At 46.4% G+C, this 20,000-nt stretch overlaps 1 protein-coding gene across 2 annotated transcripts in view; it reads left to right on the top strand.

Annotated features, from left to right (window-relative positions):
- The window catches only part of mpp7a (MAGUK p55 scaffold protein 7a), a 218,194-nt gene that overhangs the window by 120,813 nt on the left and 77,381 nt on the right, over nt 1-20,000 (top strand). For both annotated transcript variants that reach the window (XM_083660406.1, XM_083660407.1), the window contains one exon: nt 8,481-8,612. In XM_083660406.1, coding sequence (XP_083516532.1) covers nt 8,481-8,612 — 132 coding nt within the window. The remainder of the gene's footprint in view (nt 1-8,480; nt 8,613-20,000) is intronic.

Here is a 20,000-nt window from a genome sequence, read left to right as displayed (position 1 = left end):
CACTCATGTTTTTATCTCTATTATTTGTACTATTTCTTTTACATATTTATTCTGCAGTGGAAAGTATTCTTATCACGTTGACTGATGTAACATTTATGTTGCACTATTTACTATTTACTGTATACTGTTGCTGCTTTATGGAGGCAATGCCTTCATTTTTTACTTGAACTCGGTCACTCCTGGAGTGTGTGTCTCTGTGTCACCTGACCTGATGTCTGCTGATGTTGACGTTTTTGTCCATATGCCTGCTGCAAACCACATTTCCTTTGGGATATCAATGAAGTTGAAGTTGAAGTTGAATTCAGAGAAAAAAGCCAGAATTCTGAGTTTAAAGAGAGATTACAGTCAGAGTTCTGATCGACTTTAATCCCATCCTCAGAATTGGTGTCATCACTGATGACATCAATGTTGTTCTAAATCCAATCTGACGCTCTACACTGAAATGAGAGGATGTCTGTACGGTACATTACAACAGCGCTCCCAATTTACAAGCGGTCCAGTTTGTGCCAGAGTGCGCTCGGAGTGACTATTTCCAAATCCACCCTATGTCACTCGAGCAATTGTGATGTCATCAGTTAGTGACGTCAGTGATGATGTCACCAGTGATGTCACTCAATTACAATCTTACCATAATAGGGCTGTGTTTATACTACTATAAGAGGCAGGTGGCATTCCGCGTCTGGGGTCCCTAGATTTTTGTGATGTCAATGTGGGGTCACTAGCAAAAAAAGGTTGGGAACCCCTGAATACGGATTCACTCACATACACATACACACACACACACACACACACACACACACACACACACACACACACACACACACAGGGAGAGAGAGACACAGGTGTGTGAAGAGATGCACGTGCACACATTCAGACACTCTTCCCCCAAAGATGAATGGAGACCAGTGGAATCCATTACAGCTTCGCTCTCCTAGTACTTCACTACGTAGGGACGCCGCGTCCTCCTCTGTCTCCGTCAAAACCCCAAGGCAAAATGCCCCGGCAAACGATGGCTGTGCTCGCTACGAAGCACGGCTGTGTCAGCCAGCCTGCCTTTGTGTTTTCATAACGTTTACAGTGGAGGTATTTGGCGTGGCAAAGGATCAATCCATCAGAATAGAGAGCTTGAGAAAGTCATTGATCAGAGGGCTCGGCACTCTTTTTGTTTTTTTCACTCTTTTTTTATGTCACTATTTTCCTATGGAAGGTCTGCACATTCTGCCGGCTGTGCTGTGGATGGCGGGCTTTCCTGCAGTGGTTGGTCACGCATAGACTTGAAAATAGTTCAACGAATAAAATCAGAGCATCACTTCTCAAGAGAACAACTCAGCGCTACTTTGGTTGCCTGGCAACAAACAACACCTTACCACTTTGTTTGTGCGGCGGGTCGGCGATTGCATTACTGCAGCAAATGTTCCCCACCATCAGAAGGTTGGCCATGTGCTGCTCAGCATGTTTGATATCGATGTGAATCTGAATTTTCCACAATGAACATTGTTAAAAACTCAACAGCAGTTTGACCAGTGAACAATTGGGTCAGTGCCCAAGTGCCCAGGTGCAAGGCATAGTTATAGGCAAACATTTCTGCACTGATTCAAGCCACTATACTGTAGTATTGAATGGGTGTACTTAAAGTTTAAATTATCTTTGGACAAGTTATAGACATTGATTTATGTCGGTGCGTTTTACTGGTTCCGGACCTTTGAACTTGTATAAAATTCATAAGTGGACCCCCAATAAAAAAGGTTGAGTACCCCATACATCATAGTAAGCCGTATCAAAGTCAGTTAGCTTCATGAACAAAGGTTCTTTTAAAGTTGCTATGCCAGATTTGATGGAAAATACACTTATACAACATGAAGTGGAGCTGCCACAGGACAGTGCCGGCTGTAGCTCAGGAGGTAGCGCGGGTCGTCCACTAATCGCTTTGGATAAAAGAGGTCGGTGGTTTGATTCCCGGCTCCTCCAGTCTGCATGTCCAAGTGTCCTTGGGCAAGACACTGAGCCCCAAATTGCTCCCGTTGGTGTGCCAGCACCCTGGGTGGTAGCCTGCCGCAATCGGTGTGTGAATGGGTGAATGTACCTACTGACTGTAAAGCGCTTTGGATAAAAGCGCTATATAAATGCAGGCCATTTACCATTTACCATTACAGTGACAAATTGAAATTCAAGAGCTATCACTGTTATAACCTACAGCTGTACCATGAGGTTTTGGGCGAAGGGTCGTGCCTTTTGCTACACATGACTTCACACCTTCCTTATCTCCGCCCCCTCAACTTCATGACCTCCACTCTCGCGTGCTGCTTCAAGTCCACCACCAGCTTTCGAGCGCCTGGGCCTTAAAGCGCTCCCCGGCTAAACGCCAGCAGGAAGGCTCGGTCAACACAGTGGATTAGCTCCAGGCAGCGCCCCCCCGTGGGAAGGGGAGAGTTTTGACTGTAACAGGCCTGGGCCTGGGCGCTCCTGGCTTTCTGTCGACATCACACCTCAAAGCACGGGCGGCTTGTGGGCTTCAAGAAGCAGTATTAAAAGTTTGCTCTCCTCCATCTGTCCTCCAGGGCACTTGATAGCGTACCAGCCAGCCCCCATGTAAATCACAGGGCCGGGCGTGTAAAACACAAGCAGATGGCTGCTGCCTTTGAATGGCGTCTCTGTGCGATAGTAACTGTATCACTCTTCATTATGGCTGAAATGATCCATTCCTAGGGTGGGGATATAAATCAGGCTCTTTAAAGCAGCCCTCTCTCTTTCTCTCTTTCTCTCTTTCTCTCCTTCTTTCTTCCTTGCCGTCCTTCTCTGCCTCCAACTCTCTCTTTTACGATTCGCACATGAAAAAACAACTTTCAGCCATATTAGCGCCCCTCAGAAAGACTAATATTGACAGTGATGAAAGTGCCAATTATGATGGCCGGCTGTTTCCTTCGGTGTGTGTAGGTGTGTATGGGCGTGCTTGTGAGTAAGTGTGTGTGTGTGTGTTCGATTAGGAGCGAGCTGAGGTTCAAGGCTCAGAGGGGGGTGGTCATGGTGTCCCGGGTGGCCTACCGCAGTGCCTTCTGAGGCAGAGCTCTCAGCAGGGTGCCCTCCCGCCGTCCAGGGGAAAGCGGTCCTTGCACCGCTCCAGCGCCGCCCGCAGGCTGAAAAGCGAGCGGGCCAACGACAGGGCCCGCGGCTTTAATGAGAGGCCAATGCCAGGAATGTATGGCCAGGTTTATTTGGACAAGCTCAGTGATCTGTTTTTCTAGGATCCCTATTATGCCTAATGAACACAAACACACGGACCGAGAGACCACGGGATGCCTGCAAAACAAGGGCGGTTTCCCTTCCCTTCTCTTTCTCTTTGCCTTTCTTTGCTTCTCTCTCTCTCCATCTCATCTTGCTTCTTTCTCTCCATCCCCACCACCCCCTTCCTCCACCTCGTGCCCCAACTGCGCGACTGAGCCTCTATAAGGATATAGCTCTAAATTTGATTAGGGAGCTAAGCCACCAACACTGAGGCATAACAAGACCCGTTGACTCATGTCGACCCAGGAAGAAGGCTGTGTGTGTGTGCGTGTGTATGTGTGTGCGTACACCTAGTGTGTAGTGTGTGCGTGTATGTGCGTGCGTACACCTAGTGTGTAGTGTGTAGTGTGCGCGTGTATGTGCGTGCGTACACCTAGTGTGTGCATACACGTACCTGTGTTGTTCCCCCATGTCAACGCTCACCAGCCAGGGCTTGTGCCATGTGCTACCTATTAGCCTGCAGCTGTTGTTGCTACTTTGGAGGGACTTTTTACAAGGCATTAGGTGCGCGGCCCTGTTACGGGTTGTTAGGCACGGCCGTGCGGAGCATGTTGCAGTGAGCGCCACCTCAGGTTGGAGGAAGTGGCGGGCGGGCGGGCGGGCGGCCATCGATGAGACGACACTCTCAGGTCAGGATATTAGGCTTGATGGATGGGCATCAGAGGAAACAGCAGGAGGAAAGGTTGAGGTGAGCGTGGGAGGGGAACGTGAGCGAGCAATGTTATTCTGGTTGTGTGTCTGTGCTGCAGATTCATCAATATTTTTTACTTACTATGTTCTAGTGATCAAATTGTTGGTTGTGTCCTGTTTATTATCCCCCATCAGCTATAATCTTATTTGTGTCCTTTTTTCTGTGCTGTTGCCATAGACTGTATAGAAATAGACGTAGCCACTGTGATGTCACCCATTTTGGCTTGTGGACTCCCGTTTTGAAGCCTCGAGTTTTGACATTTTGACCGTCGCTGTCTTAGTTATTTGGAGGCAGATTGGCGAGCGTGAGACAAGGGCTTTCCAACAGAGCTGCCTGCTATTGGTCTGCGCTCGGTGAGTGATCTCTAGGCAACCTGTTCATCACGCCCCAAAGCATAGTCTGCTTCATCATCTATTTTGAAGAAGACTTGAAACTAGTGATTGAACCATAAACTCATTGCTAAAGTGTTTTACTGAGGTCATAAATCAAGTGAGACGAAGGGTCATTATGCCATTGACTTTCATACAATCTGACTTATTTTTGCCGACAGTGGTGTCACCGCCTGCATGCCATTTGAAAGAATGCAGGTTTAAGGCACTTACACATTGGCTTTGTTTTTCAGAACTGTAGGTTGCCCCTTGGCTGCAGCCTATAATTTGCTGTTATAACAACCCAGTTACCTCATGTTTCCTCAAGTTTCATCTAATCTAATCATGTACGATACTGCATGTGCTTGTGTGTGCAAGTACATGTATGCCTTTGAAAACAAGAATTCCAGGTGTCATTCGAGGGACTAAGGATGTTTAGGTGAGGACTCCTTGGAAGCTGCCTAGCAGTAGTGAGGTGCTGTAGTTCTTCTCGGGCCAGCAGGCCTAGATGGGTGTCCCACACCCTGCTGAGAGTGTGATGGACACCTGGTTGACCTGCATGTTGTGGCACACTGCATCAGGTGCTGTGACTGACCGTGAAACAGCATTAAGAGGGCCACAGCACCACATGTATTCCAACCTCAGACCCCAACTCCCTTCACTCCCGTCTGGGATCACCGGCACGGCGCAGGCCGCCTTCCACTGACATTGTTTTCGGAAAGCTCCGGGAATTCGATGCAACGCCACATTAAAAACGGTTTTCTCACCCCCCCCCCCCGAGGAAGAAAAAGCAGAGAAGGCGCTTGCAAAGAAAAACAGAAAAAGAGATGGTGGCCGGCCGCAAAATCAGAAGCGTTCCTTTGTAAATATTTGCACTGTAATATTTTATTCGGCTGTGAAGTGGAACAGCGTCTGATGTGCGCTGCTGTCATTCACTGGCTAGGAGAGCAGCGGCCTGCTATAGATTTGTGTGTGTGCGTGCGTGTGCGCGTGTGTGTGTGCGTGTGTGTGTGCATGTGTGTGTGTGTGTGTGTGTGTGTGTGCGTGTGTGCGTGTGTGTGTGTGTGTGTGCGTGTGTGTGTGTGCGTGTGTGTGTGTGTGTGTGCGTGTGTGTGCGTGTGTGTGTGTGTGTGCGTGTGTGTGCGCGTGTGTGTGTGTGTGTGTGCGTGTGTGCGTGCGTGTGTGTGTGTGCGTGTGCGTGTGTGTGTGCGCGTGTGGTGCTGAGAGACTTAGATCGTAACTATTGATCCCATCATAACATTGTAGAACCTCTGTGCAACTGTGAACTCTCCATCCATGCCTTGACACAACGCTATAAACACAATTTATATCATATGTTATATCCAGCACAACTTTGAGATCCCCAATCCACTTTGCTTTTATCGCCCTCATCTGCAAACAGTTTTGGTTTCCAGCTTTCCAAGAGGTAGTTTGATGTCATAAAAAGACAGCATCCCCGGGCATACAATAGAACACACAGTCTATCTACAGTATTCTGTGCAGATGAAACCCAGGAACTGTTGCACACTATAGGCCTGTACTGATAAATATACGGGCTCGTGCTGCCAAGGAGATACATGGAAGAAGAGCAAAGAAAAAGAGGAGAGAGAGGATTAACCTAATTAATTCTGTGGCTATTAAAGTGAATCTTGTATCTCGAAAAGATAAATGTTTAATATAGCACAAATGTTTTAAATTTAGGCATATAGTGCGGCTGGTTGCAAGTTAGGGTATGTTGTCAATGAAGGTCCTCACTAGTATATGTACTAAGACCAGTGTTGGGCAAGTTACTTTCAAAATGTAATATACTATACGTATTACTAGTTACTTTCATTTGAAAGTAATAAGTTACTTTACAATATTACTGTCCTTGTAGAGTAACTCGTTACTTATTACACTACTTTTGCATTACTTTCACCAAAATAACAGCAGTAGCAGAATGACATCGCCGCCCTGGAACCATCCCGAAAAATAATTTCCACCGCCTTGAAATCAGTATAAACAATCCAAAATTCTAAATGTTATCCTTTTCCTTTCTTGTCATTGGTCAGTGGTTATTTGCATAAAAACGCACAGTTTGATTAGGAAATGATTGTATCTTTATTTAAATAATATGTGCTTTGATCAAAAAAAGTAACTCAATTTGTAACTTGTGTTACTTGACAAAGCAACTGGTATTATATTACTGAAATCCTATAAGTAATAAGTTATATTACTGAGTTACTGCTAAAAGTAATAATAATAATACATTTGTTTCATAAGGTCGCCGTACAACAATTAAAATACAATTAATACAATTAAAACACACTTAAAATACAAGAACAGATATTTGTATTGTTACATATTGACCAGAATGACATGATCATTCCTCTACATCAGTGGTGGCCAAACTACGGCCCGCGGGCCAACTGCGGCCCGCTGCCCGTTTGAGTGGCCCGCCATGAATTTAGCAAAAAAAAAAAAATAATCCTTAAAACGTTTTTCCGTTTCCGTTTTCCGTTTTAAAGTTTAAAACGGAAAACGAAAACGGAAAAACAAAAACAAAAAAACTGATTGCCCCATTTCGTCTTTTCAATTTAAAACCATTGAAAATGGGTTATACTTGAGTACCCTGACCTGATCTATTTATTTTTAAACATTTTTAATACTGAATGAATGTTTAATACTAATGTTATGTTAAATTATCTGTCTTAACCTGTTGGCACAGGAAAAGAAAATTTGAAAACATAATAACAACAGAAATACCCATTGTAATAGGTGAGCACATCAATAAACTATGTGTCATATATTTATTTAGGTAGAAATTAATTTTTTTATGGCACAAGGGTTTTCTGGTCCAATTTCTTTTGCCGCGAAAACTGCCGCGCTTAATATTGTTTGGCCCGCGCCTCCTTATATTTTTCTGTATGCGGCCCACAACCAAAAAAGTTTGGCCACCCCTGCTCTACATTCTCTAATTGTGTTCACTTCCTGTAAATGAAATCATGCGGAAGTTTAAATATTCATCAATTTGCTGGGGACCCCTGGAACCCCCTCAAGGGCCCCTGGACCTGGTGTGGTTCCCGGGCCCCACGTTGAGAACCACTGTACTAAGGTGTGTGTGTGTGTGTGTGTGTGTGTGTGTGTGTGTGTGTGTGTGTGTGTGTGTGTGTGTGTGTGTGTGTGTGCGCGCGCACACACACACTGGTCAGCTTGTCTCCCAGTGGATCCCGGCCACAGAGCTCCACTTGTGTCTCCTCCTCTCATCTGCTCCCAGTTAGCAACATCTTGAACACTGTACTGCAGCCTGCTCCCATGTCATAAAACACACTGCTCCTCTTCTGTCCATATCCTCCCCTCTCCCTCTCTCTCTCTCTCTCTCTCTCTCTCTCTCCATCCCTCCCCCTCTCTCCCTCTCTCCTTTTGTCTTGGCACGTGGGGTGGAAGATGTTTTTCTCACTTCTCTCTCCTCCTCAACCACGGAAAAAGCAGCACGCGTCCAGCTGCATCTTGGTCCGGACACGGAGTCGTTAAATAGTTTGAAAAATGAACGTCTCAATGGCATCATTCTTGTCTGCGTCCCGTCTCTTCTTTTTTTTAATGTCTGCTTGTGAACGTGTGAAATATCTGAGGCGGCTGAGAACTTCATTACTTTGACTCGCCCGCAGAACATCGCTTCTCCCCTGGCGAGACCCCGAGTGTTCGCCGCCTTCCCCTCCCTGGAAAGCATCGCCATTGGAAACGGTGGCCAAGGTTGCCCCTCCCCCCCCCCCCCCCAATCCTTACACCCGTAATCCCTGGTGAGCGATGGTCCGGGGCGGGTGCTGCTTGCCTTTAATCAGAGAGATGTATGGAGGGAGAGCATGGGCCTAATGACAATTAACGCATGTAGCTAGGAGAACTGGCCCTGAACACTTTCAAATCCATCACACGGCCATTGAGGCAGACACGCCAATTCATAACCATCCTCCCTGCAGTCTCTGCCTTTTCTCCCCTTCTGTCCGGCTCAAAGAAACACAATGGCAGATTGAATTTATAATATCATGTATTGCTATATGCTTTATATCACGAATTAGTGCGAGGTAAGGGAAAGGCCTTTTGGTATGAGTGATAACCCTTGTCCCATGTTTCTCTCCATCCCTCCCCTCCGCTCCCTCCAGAGCCTCCTGTCGGTCCACGACACGGTCGCCCAGAAGAATTACGACCCAGAACTACCTCCGCTGCCCGATGACATCGACGATGACGAGGACTCCGTGAAGATCATAAGGCTGGTTAAGAACAAGGAGCCACTCGTAAGTCTCTCATCACAGTCAGCTTGTGAAAGTGATGTGAATTTGACTTCAGGAGTATGACACACTCTCTAACTTTGGGTGGTCCTGAGACACTTGTAAAAATGGTTTCTAAAATAAGTTTTTCATGTTTATATATATATATATATATATATATATATATATATATATATATATATATATATATATATATTTCTGATGAATACATTTTTCTCAAAAATGAATATTTATGTTATCTATGCTGGAGTGTTTACAGTTGTGACTGGATAAGAAGAAGGCATCATTGTGTTTTTGAACCACTTATCAGCCATCACACTATTATGAATATTATTATATTATTTTTGAATATTCCACATATCCAAGCAGCACTTCACTGATCCATCCCGTTCTGTGTAACATCTGATCTGACCCTCCTATCCACACCACCAGCGAGCCAACACTGTACTGTACATGCATTTGAGGTACTTTCTGATGCTTGTGGGAATCTAACCCACAACCTTGAAGTTGTAAGCACAGCAAAACCAACCACAATTACCCTGCACTTGGCCGTGTGTATTTTCAGCCAGTCTAGGCTTGGTGTCTGCGAACGGCTTCCTTTCTGTCCCTGGTCAGTGTTGCTCTCTCATTGTAACACGCTTCTCACGTCCGTGCTCTTCAGACCGTTAGCCCCAGACGTCAACAACTGCCCCGGTGCCAGCCCCCCATCCGTCTCGGCCTCCTGGCCCAACCGTACGGCTAGCGGCATCTTGGCGCGCGCTCTCTTTTTCGCTCTTCCCCTCGACATCCTGGGCGTCTGTCTGCATCGTCCACCGACTGCCATACCACGCATTCCCCTGGCCCTGTCGAGCGGTCGGGCCTTACCACATCTGGGCAGCCGGACTGGACCTCTGTATCCCCACCGACGCTACTAGGTGCTGGTTTATATCACCCCACCTACCCGTACTTTTTGATAGGGGTAAGTGGGGCAGGTTTGATCACCTCTGTTTTTGTGTTTCTTTTATTCCTCTGCTCTTGTATCCCAGGCACTCTTTTAATTACAGCCTGGTCGACATATCGGTCGACCGATATTATGGGCTGATATTATGGGCTGACATCTGAGATTATTTCAACAGGTGCTGGAAAAAATATGCGTATAGAAAAAGAAAAGGAAATCCGCACACTGTTTTTTAAGCTCCCACGGGTGAGTTTTTTAATTACAAAAAAGCAACGTTTCAGAGAGTCTGTACTGCCTGATGAAGACCCGTGAGGGTCGAAACGTTGCTTTTTTGTAATTAAAAAACTCACCGTGGGAGCTTAAAAAACAGTGTGCGGATTTCCTTTTCTTTTTCTGATATTGGCCTATCACAGATACAGTATATCGGTAACAGTGTATATGTTGTCCGATATGCACCAGTATTTTTTATTCTCTTTTTGCCCTGCCCAGCCTTTTTCCTCCAGCTGACCCAGTGACGTCTATAGACGGCATTTTATGTATATTTGGTCCTTTTAATCCTTAATCTTAATTAAATTTATATTATTTTTGTGTGTTCTTCTTTATCTTTCATAGTTATTTATCATTATTACATCCCCAGTGAAGTTTACAGTTTCAGTGCACTGATGTCATTTTAGATAATAAAGTTTCCTGTTAAACTTAAATATCCTGTAAAATATCCCGCCTCCATTACATATCTTTGTCACAAGTGTTATTCGAGAGATCATTGCACACACAAAAATCGGTTTATTTATGTAGGTAAACGTGTATATAAATGATGTATATAAAGAATATCGACCCTAATATCGGTATCGGCATCGGCCTCAAAAATTCAGTATCAGTCAGGCTCTACTTTGAATCCCTCTGGTCTGACCTCGGTGTCCTGCAACACACAAACACAACAAACAGTCCAGGCCAGTCCTTGATGTCCTGTCATAGGCCTCTGTCATCATAGCACTTTGTTGTGTGCTGAGGCCCCGCCCACCTTTGATCTGTTCTGGCCATGTCCCGGCCCCGGGCCCCCGGCTGCCTCTATTTTCACTTTTGTGGTTTTCACCCCGACCACCGTCTTGGCTCCGGGCCGGCGCGCTCCTCTCACCACGCCCCGGGGGAAACGAGAACACACCTAAGCCATTTTTGGGTTCCTGCCTTTCCTGCATGTTCCGTGGAGCTGCTGAGTGTAATAATGTGGCTTGGAGGAATTCACGCTCTCTCTCACAACACGCATTGTCGCAGGCCCTTCCTGTTCTGGCCCCTCCCAGCGGGTCTGATGCAGGATCACGTTCCCTGAAACCATCATGTGATTTACACCCAGCTCCGGTCAGTCTAGATTATTTTCTGTCCAAGTGATTTGGCTTCCAACAACATCTGAAACACATGTTTACGATGTGCGATGTTGTGTGTTATTGCACAATATTGAAGGTGTTAATTATGTAGAATCTATTTTGGTTGTGCTGTAGTGGCTCGGTTTTAGTTTATAGGTTACGTAAACTGTTTGTTGTGTGTCTTAAAGTAACCGTGTCTAAAAGGAGAAGATGCTGTGTCCAGTCTTCTGCTAGGGGTCAATATGGGTTGAAAACACTGACCTAAAAATATGGACAGAGCTATCCCATTGATTTTGGTCTCCCATTTGGAGTTGATTCGTTGGTCGCCAATCACCCCCTTTTCTGTCATCTATTTTACTCCAAACGGGCGAGTTGTATAAAAAAATGACCCCCCCTGCAGTTGTTATGAAAAGGTGAAATTAGCTATATAGACCAAAACCCTGTTTTGCCCCTCACTGGAAAGATCCTGTTACAAAGTCGGGCATTTTAACATGGGGGGGAATGCCTACTACCCCCGATGCCTAGTGGCCATGCGAGGAACTACAGCTTTTCAATTCACTTCCGCATCATCAGGGGAGGGAAGCCGGGGGGTTGGCCACTGGTTGGAAATTGTAATTACTCCTCTAATGCCAATAGGTATCCATTAGATTTTTTCTCTAAATACAACATATCATAAATATCATCAAATGAGTTGTAATGACAGCTCACGTAAGCTGCTTTCTACTAGCATATTTCCCATCCCCAAAGGTTTTGCACAACTTTATAGAAGGAAATCAAGTCATGATAACTACCAAAGTGCACGAAATGAACCCACACATCTCATAAGTTGAACTTTAATTCATTGTAACTAACTATTAACTAACTATTGTAACTAATTCCACAACAAGATATGAATGAGAAAAGCAAAATCTGCATGAAGCATCTTACAGGTTACAGTCTTGGAAAGCTCAATCTTAATCCATTACTGATGATTGGATTCATCCTAGTGAGGGTAGCTGTCCTTCCACTGCCTGAAGGACCCAATGGGCACAGCGGCCTCCTCTCTAAGTGAGACCTGATGGCTGTGTGGACAACAGCAGGATTCCTGGGGATTCCGGGGTTACACTCTGCGGGTTTTTTATGAAAACAAAACAATAAATACCAAAGGACTGCCATTATGGCTGCCAGCCATCTCAGAAATGTCACGTCTGATGGTGCTATATTTGTATTGCGGGCACGAAGGAGAAGCGTGAGTTGAAGCACCTTAGATGATTAGAGGGAGAGGCTACACACTGGCCTCTCTGTGGTCTAGTAGACTTAGAGCTGTGGTTACCTCAAACACAGACTCCATGCCTGCATCTCCCACTGTACCGCCTGCAGTCGCATGCCAGTTTGGTCAGAGCCTGCATGGTGTGAAGTCATCACTTTTTTATACCCATGCAGTGCAAATGTCAACATGAGGAGAACAAACCTCTCTCAAACACATGTGAGAGGTGTGGGGGTGGAGGTGCGTTTGACCACGTGAGTCGAGTGAAGTCACCATCCGATGCATCTTTGTTTGGCAATTAAACTTCCAGGATCTTCTCATCTTCTGTCCTCATCTTCTGTTGTTTGAAAATATGTATGTATATCGGCCATTAGATATTACAGTATGTCAACTGTGTCATGAAGGACAGAAAAACACATATTGAGTGTGTTAATCAAGGAGGCCACCATCTGTGTGCCCTTGGTCCATTGACAGTGTTGGATTGCAGCCTTATAAACATTTTCTACTACAGTGGTAGCTATTGTAGAAGTTCTCCTCCATGCATTTGTCTTGCATCAATCCTGTACTAATACTTTACATCTTTCTTTCTTGGATGTGTAGACCCAAATTAGTATATTATTATTACTGACTGAGCAATGTGGTTGGCCTTGAGGCATTCCACTGTGTGCTAAAACCGCATGACGATGGCACTTGTGAACCTCACTGAAAACATATTTGCATGTTATTCACATTATCACATTGTATCAATTACAGAGAAATGCGGAACCTATCAACACATCAAAATCACTTGTTTCCATAATGCCAGTGTCTTAACCAAAATTACGTATTTGAGACCAGTTTGATCTTTTCCATCTTATGACCTTTCTGTTTTCTGTTGTTTCTCAGTTGGCTAGTTACCAGACCATTCCATGTAACTTTCCTCATAGAGCAAAGCTCAACTTTATCCAACAGTTCCCTTTGGAAATGGTGCAGCGACAGTTCAGCAGGCATGCAGGAAAAAAGTGGGACCTCTACAATGACTGCATCTGTGTAACCCTATGACTAATAGTCCTTACTAAAAACTCATGTTACTCTGTCACCCACGGCGCTGAAGTTACTCTGTTCTCTCAACCATCTCATTTGACAGCACATTTTCAGGTTACACCATCTGCCTCTGGCCCTGGACATGGCGGGCATTGTCATCCCGTGTGACTCTGAAGGGAAACGGGCCATAACGAACAGTCCATTAAGGAAAGCAGCCAGTAGGTCAGATGATGATGGTGAGGTCACAGCCATTACACTCACCAATAAAAGGCTTCTAATTGTGAAGGCTCCTCGATCCACCGCCACACCAAATTGATTTGGATGTGCCCTTTAACATAATCAGCCTGAAATTCTCAAACTTGACATCATAACAAGAGGGCTGTACAACATCGGGCTAATTTCCTTTGCCCTCTCCCGCATTTTCTCTTTCATTTTCTCTCTGTCTCTCTCATTCTTTCTCTCTTCTTCTCTTCCTCTCTCCGCCTTTCTCATTCTCTCATGCTGCACTTGTGGAAGTTTGGGGGACTGCGCCGTCGTTAGCACGCAGGCCCCACTTCCTAGTGACTCATCCATTACGTTAATTGTGATTAGTTGAGTGGATTGTATTCAGTAGCTGTGATTAATTGCGATCATTTTTCAGACCGTGACTTCATGCCGTATTTCAGCAAAAGCGTAAAAACTCGATCTTCCAGGACAGCCTCCCTCTTCTAACCCCCTTTTCTCTTGTACTCCCAGCTCTCCCGCTGAAACCCAAAGTGGCTTGATTTATTAGCTCAAATGTCGGGACAATGAAATAATTGGGTTTGGACAGCGGCATAAACATGTGGGTGCATTAAAAAACGTAAGCCCAGCCGTGTCTTTTTATTGAAAGAATGTGTTATTTTGGATAAGGTTTCGGTAGGGGATGGGATGAGGAGGGGGGGGGGGGGCGTTGAGGGGGTTGCGTCAGGGCCGTATGGGTATTGTGGCAGTGTAGCAGATATACTGGTGCGTTTTGCCTGTGGTGATAAAGGGCTTTAGTGCAGACTGACTAATAGGAGAGCTGTAGACAAAGGCTAAGGCATGCCAGGAAGCACTGGTGTTACACAATTCAACTCCTCCAGCCAGGGAGCCCAGAGCCAGGAGCAAGGAGAGAGAGGCCCAAACACCCACTGCAAAATAGATCCATCTTAACAAGTCACTTAATGAGTCTTAACGTCTTATTGTTTTATCTGCCAATGGGGTGAGATAACGTCTATTGTTTCTAACAGATTCAAGTGTCATTTTCTTGATACTAGTGAAGTGATCTGCCATATGCTGTTCATTTGGAGATAGAAAGTTCCTGAAACAGGTGAAACTGCATTGAAAACAAGTCGAATTATCACATCCAACGATAACAACTTCACCATAAGACTGTAAAACTGAATGTGAGATAACTTGTTTTATTTGTTTATTATTTCGTATACTTAGATTTTTTTTTTTTTTTTTTGCAGCGCACAAGCCACAGCATCACCCCAGGGCATCCTGGAAACGAAGAAATTCCTCTCTTAAAATACCTTAAGTAGTAAAGGGTAGACCGCAACAGCTCAGGGTGACCATCGGTATGGTGTGAGAACATTTGAGGCTGACATGCCTGCTGTGGCGGGATCTGCTCCTCTCATTTGGATGTTCTTGCAGGCGGCCCTGTGACGCAGATGTAAATAGCAGACTGGAGATGCTGGTGGCGGCCCCGCTGCTTTCACGTTGGCTTCACAGATCACTTGTCGGCTCGCTCAGTGCCACTCGGTCGGTGCCTGGCCCCCGTCGCGGTCGGAGGAGCACTCATTCACTCCTCGCGCTCAGTTCATCTCTCGCTGTCCTCCTGCTACAGCGTGCCATCTCTCTCTTTCTCACACTCTCTCATTCATTTCTATTGCTCTGGTTTTGCCATCAGGCCCACTTGTCCTCCGTTCTCTGGTCGCTGTTATGTATTTGTTTTGGTAATGTTTTACTTGTAGTGGAGCTCATGAGACCTTATGAGGCATCATAAGTTTGTACTGTTTGTACATTGTGACGGCTTGGTTTGGTTTGGTTTGGTTTGGTTTATTTCGGATCAAGAATGCATAAAAACCATTACAAATTTACAATACAGTAGTAAAAAAAAGTACACAATATGTAAATCAAAAGTAAAATGATCCAAGGATAGCCCAGTAAAGCAGCTTAAAGTTACAAACTAGAAGCCTGCTTATTTCCACTGGGCATGATTATTATGATATAATCAGAGCATATGTGAGAGCAATATGCAAGAGATTTACAGTAGTTGAATACTTTATCAGGCAACTTGTCTGCCAATGTTGGTCTGATTATTATTGTAAAGGAGAAATCGTGCGTGTGCCAATAAGGCAGGCGAGGCCACGCAGCAGCCGAGCTGCGTGTGCGAGCTGCGAGGCCAGCTCGGCGAGCTGCAGGGCGGGCGAGCGACTAGGAATCGAGCGCGAGATGCCTAGTATTGTAAATACGACCGCGGATACAAGCGGCCAAAATGGGTTTTCTCAGGAGGGTGGTTGGCATCTCCCTTAGGGACAAGGTGAGAAGCTCAGTCAACCGTGAGGGAGAGTAGAGCCGCTGCTCCTTCGCGTAGAAAGGAGCCAGTTGAGATGGTTCGGGCATCCGGCAAGGATGCCACCTGGGTGCCTCCCTAGCGAGGTGTTACAGGCACGTCCAGCTGGGAGGAGACCACGGGGCAGACTGAGGGCTAGGTGGAGAGATATTATAGTATCTCCATGCTGGCCTGGGAATGCCTCGGGATCCCTCAGTCAGAGCTGTGGCTCCTGCATTACATTACTGGCTTTCCTGGGGAAGCTAAGCAGGTCTGGCCTAGGATACTCCTTGGATGGGAGACTGGTGCTGGAAGTGGTGTTGGAGGACCAGTAGGAGGTGCTCTTCCCCTCTTGTCTGAGTGGTCTTATGAATAATCTCTCTGTGGTCATTAAAGATCCCATCGGCACTCTTCTCAGGAGTAGGGGTGTGACCCCGGTGCCCTGTGGGGTGTAACCCCGGTGCCCTGGCTAAATTCCAACACAGGCCTTCCTTCAATCATGGCCACCTAAACATCACTCGTAACTTAATTGGCACAATCAGTTGTCAACTCTCCACCGTGAGAGCAGATGTGTGGTGAGCGTTCTGGTGCAAACTGGCTGCCATGCGTCACCCAGGTGGGTGCTACACTTCGGTGGTGGATGAGTTGAGTTCCCTCCCCTGATATGCGAAGCGCTTTGAGTGTCTAGAAGGGCACTATATAAATCCAATCAATTATTAATTATTATTAATGTGGACGGGGCAAAGAGAAGTTTGGGGTCCCCTGCTGCAACTGCTCCCTCCGCGACCCGATCCCGGATAAGCGTTTGAAGAAGGATGGATGTGTTTCTAATGGATTTATAATCTGATTGGAATCTGTACTGCATCACATGTCCTTCAAGTAAAGGGTTTACAGTACCTTTTGTTCATTTGTTTGTTTCGACACGAGTCGGTTGAGTTGGTCACGGAATGCCATCCCTGCTGAAAACTTGACACTCCATCCATCCCACTCTTCCTCCATCCTTCCATCCCAGGTTGTTAGGCATCATTAGTAGCCATACAAATCCCTGGTGCCTGGAATGTGTCAGGATCGATGTCAGGCCTCCTCTCTTCCTCTCCCTCCCCGCCTCCCTCTCTGTTGATGCACGCAGTGGATTGCTTTTCCCATTATGACTGGGTGCCATCGGGTGCAACTGAATGGAAAAGTGTATAGGCGGCGGTTGGCCCATGGCATCCAGCTGGCAGTGCCAGCCTAGCGTCCTGCCTGGCACCATGGCATCCAGCTGGCAGTGCCAGCCTAACCTCCTGCCTGGCACCATGGCATCCAGCTGGCAGTGCCAGCCTAGCCTCCTGCCTGGCACCATGGCATCCAGCTGGCAGTGCCAGCCTAGCGTCCTGCCTGGCACCATGGCATCCAGCTGGCAGTGCCAGCCTAGCGTCCTGCCTGGCACCATGGCATCCAGCTGGCAGTGCCAGCCTAGCGTCCTGCCTGGCACCATGGCATCCAGCTGGCAGTGCCAGCCTAGCGTCCTGCCTGGCACCATGGCATCCAGCTGGCAGTGCCAGCCTAGCGTCCTGCCTGGCACCATGGCATCCAGCTGGCAGTGCTAGCCTAGCCTCCTGCCTGGCACCATGGCATCCAGCTGGCAGTGCCAGCCTAGCCTCCTGCCTGGCACCATGGCATCCAGCTGGCAGTGCCAGCCTAGCGTCCTGCCTGGCCCATGGCATCCAGCTGGCAGTGCTAGCCTAGCCTCCTGCCTGGCACCATGGCATCCAGCTGGCAGTGCCAGCCTAGCCTCCTGCCTGGCACCATGGCATCCAGCTGGCAGTGCCAGCCTAGCGTCCTGCCTGGCACCATGGCATCCAGCTCTCAGTGCCAGCCTAGCGTCCTGCCTGGCACCACCTCACACCAATCAATACAGCGACGCCACCGCTGCATGGCCCTGGCCACCCAGCCTCCCCAGCCACTGGATACCGGCGGGTCGGCTGGACTTCTCATTAAAGACCCACAAATAGTACCGCTTTGACTTTAGGGCTATATTACTTTCATATACAAATTTAGATGACATGTCCAACATTATTACTGTCAAATCTCCAACTGCATGATTGATGTTTGGTAGATTTTTTTTTTTACTTCATAAGTGAGTTGACAATTGCGACGAGACAGGGACGTCTAATCGATTCGGACGTCAGCTTCTATTCATTCACCAGAACTGCCGCATCACATGTACTTTTTCCATGAATGACAGTCAATGGAATGAGCTGTTGGCAATTTGACATGCCATGCGTTTCCAATCTGCGGCAGGCGGACCTCCTCTCCTCTCTGACACAATTAGAGCAGCTGGATCACGGCCGCTCTGATCTCATTTGTCTGGAAGCCTTCAGACACGCATCCAAGCAGATAGCGCACATCACAGTCGCTTTGCTGCATCGCCGAATCTAAATACCATTGGCTTTGCTATGTGGGTTTATGTTGCGCTGGTGCAAGTGTACACACATGCGTACGTAGACGATGAGTAAAGTATGGCGAACAGCATGGCAACAAGCTTTTGATTGAGAGCGTTATCAAGGGAAGAGCCTTGATCGATCTGCGTGGTTTAAAAACGATAGTTCTCTATTGTCTGTTTACATGAGAATGTGGAAAGCAAAGAGAAAGTAATGACACTGGCTGGGGATTAATGGAGTAGCTAATGAGATTAGAGCAGACAGCACACATGTTAGTGTTTTGCATATAGAGCTATGTGCTTTAAAAGCAATACATCTTTCACTTGATGGATTAGGCCGCAGCGTTTTGGGAGCGCTGCAAAGGAAGATGGAGCACCACACTCTAAAACATGAGGATAAGTAGAAGGTGGAGCACCACACTCTAAAACATGAGGATAAGTAGAAGGTGGAGCACCACACTCTAAAACATGAGGATAAGTAGAAGGTGGAGCACCACACTCTAAAACATGAGGATAAGTAGAAGATGGAGCACCACACTCTAAAACATGAGGATAAGTAGAAGATGGAGCACCACACTCTAAAACATGAGGATAAGTAGAAGGTGGAGCACCACACTCTAAAACATGAGGATAAGTAGAAGATGGAGCACCACACTCTAAAACATGAGGATAAGTAGAAGGTGGAGCACCACACTCTAAAACATGAGGACAAGTAGAAGGTGGAGCACCACACTCTAAAACATGAGGATAAGTAGAAGGTGGAGCACCACACTCTAAAACATGAGGATAAGTAGAAGGTGGAGCACCACACTCTAAAACATGAGGATAAGTAGAAGGTGGAGCACCACACTCTAAAACATGAGGATAAGTAGAAGGTGGAGCACCACACTCTAAAACATGAGGATAAGTAGAAGGTGGAGCACCACACTCTAAAACATGAGGATAAGTAGAAGGTGGAGCACCACACTCTAAAACATGAGGACAAGTAGAAGATGGAGCACCACACTCTAAAACATAGGGATAGGTAGAAGGTGGAGCACCACACTCTAAAACATGAGGATAAGTAGAAGGTGGAGCACCACACTCTAAAACATGAGGATAAGTAGAAGATGGAGCACCACACTCTAAAACATGAGGATAAGTAGAAGGTGGAGCACCACACTCTAAAACATGAGGATAAGTAGAAGGTGGAGCACCACACTCTAAAACATGAGGATAAGTAGAAGGTGGAGCACCACACTCTAAAACATGAGGACAAGTAGAAGGTGGAGCACCACACTCTAAAACATGAGGATAAGTAGAAGATGGAGCACCACACTCTAAAACATGAGGATAAGTAGAAGATGGAGCACCACACTCTAAAACATGAGGACAAGTAGAAGGTGGAGCACCACACTCTAAAACATGAGGATAAGTAGAAGGTGGAGCACCACACTCTAAAACATGAGGATAAGTAGAAGGTGGAGCACCACACTCTAAAACATGAGGATAAGTAGAAGGTGGAGCACCACACTCTAAAACATGAGGATAAGTAGAAGGTGGAGCACCACACTCTAAAACATGAGGACAAGTAGAAGATGGAGCACCACACTCTAAAACATAGGGATAGGTAGAAGGTGGAGCACCACACTCTAAAACATGAGGATAAGTAGAAGGTGGAGCACCACACTCTAAAACATGAGGATAAGTAGAAGATGGAGCACCACACTCTAAAACATGAGGATAAGTAGAAGGTGGAGCACCACACTCTAAAACATGAGGATAAGTAGAAGGTGGAGCACCACACTCTAAAACATGAGGACAAGTAGAAGGTGGAGCACCACACTCTAAAACATGAGGATAAGTAGA

Source organism: Poromitra crassiceps (assembly GCF_964638095.1).
Source record: "Poromitra crassiceps genome assembly, chromosome: 2".
Lineage (NCBI taxonomy): Eukaryota > Metazoa > Chordata > Actinopteri > Beryciformes > Melamphaidae > Poromitra > Poromitra crassiceps.
This window is presented reverse-complemented; position numbering and strand designations above follow the sequence as displayed.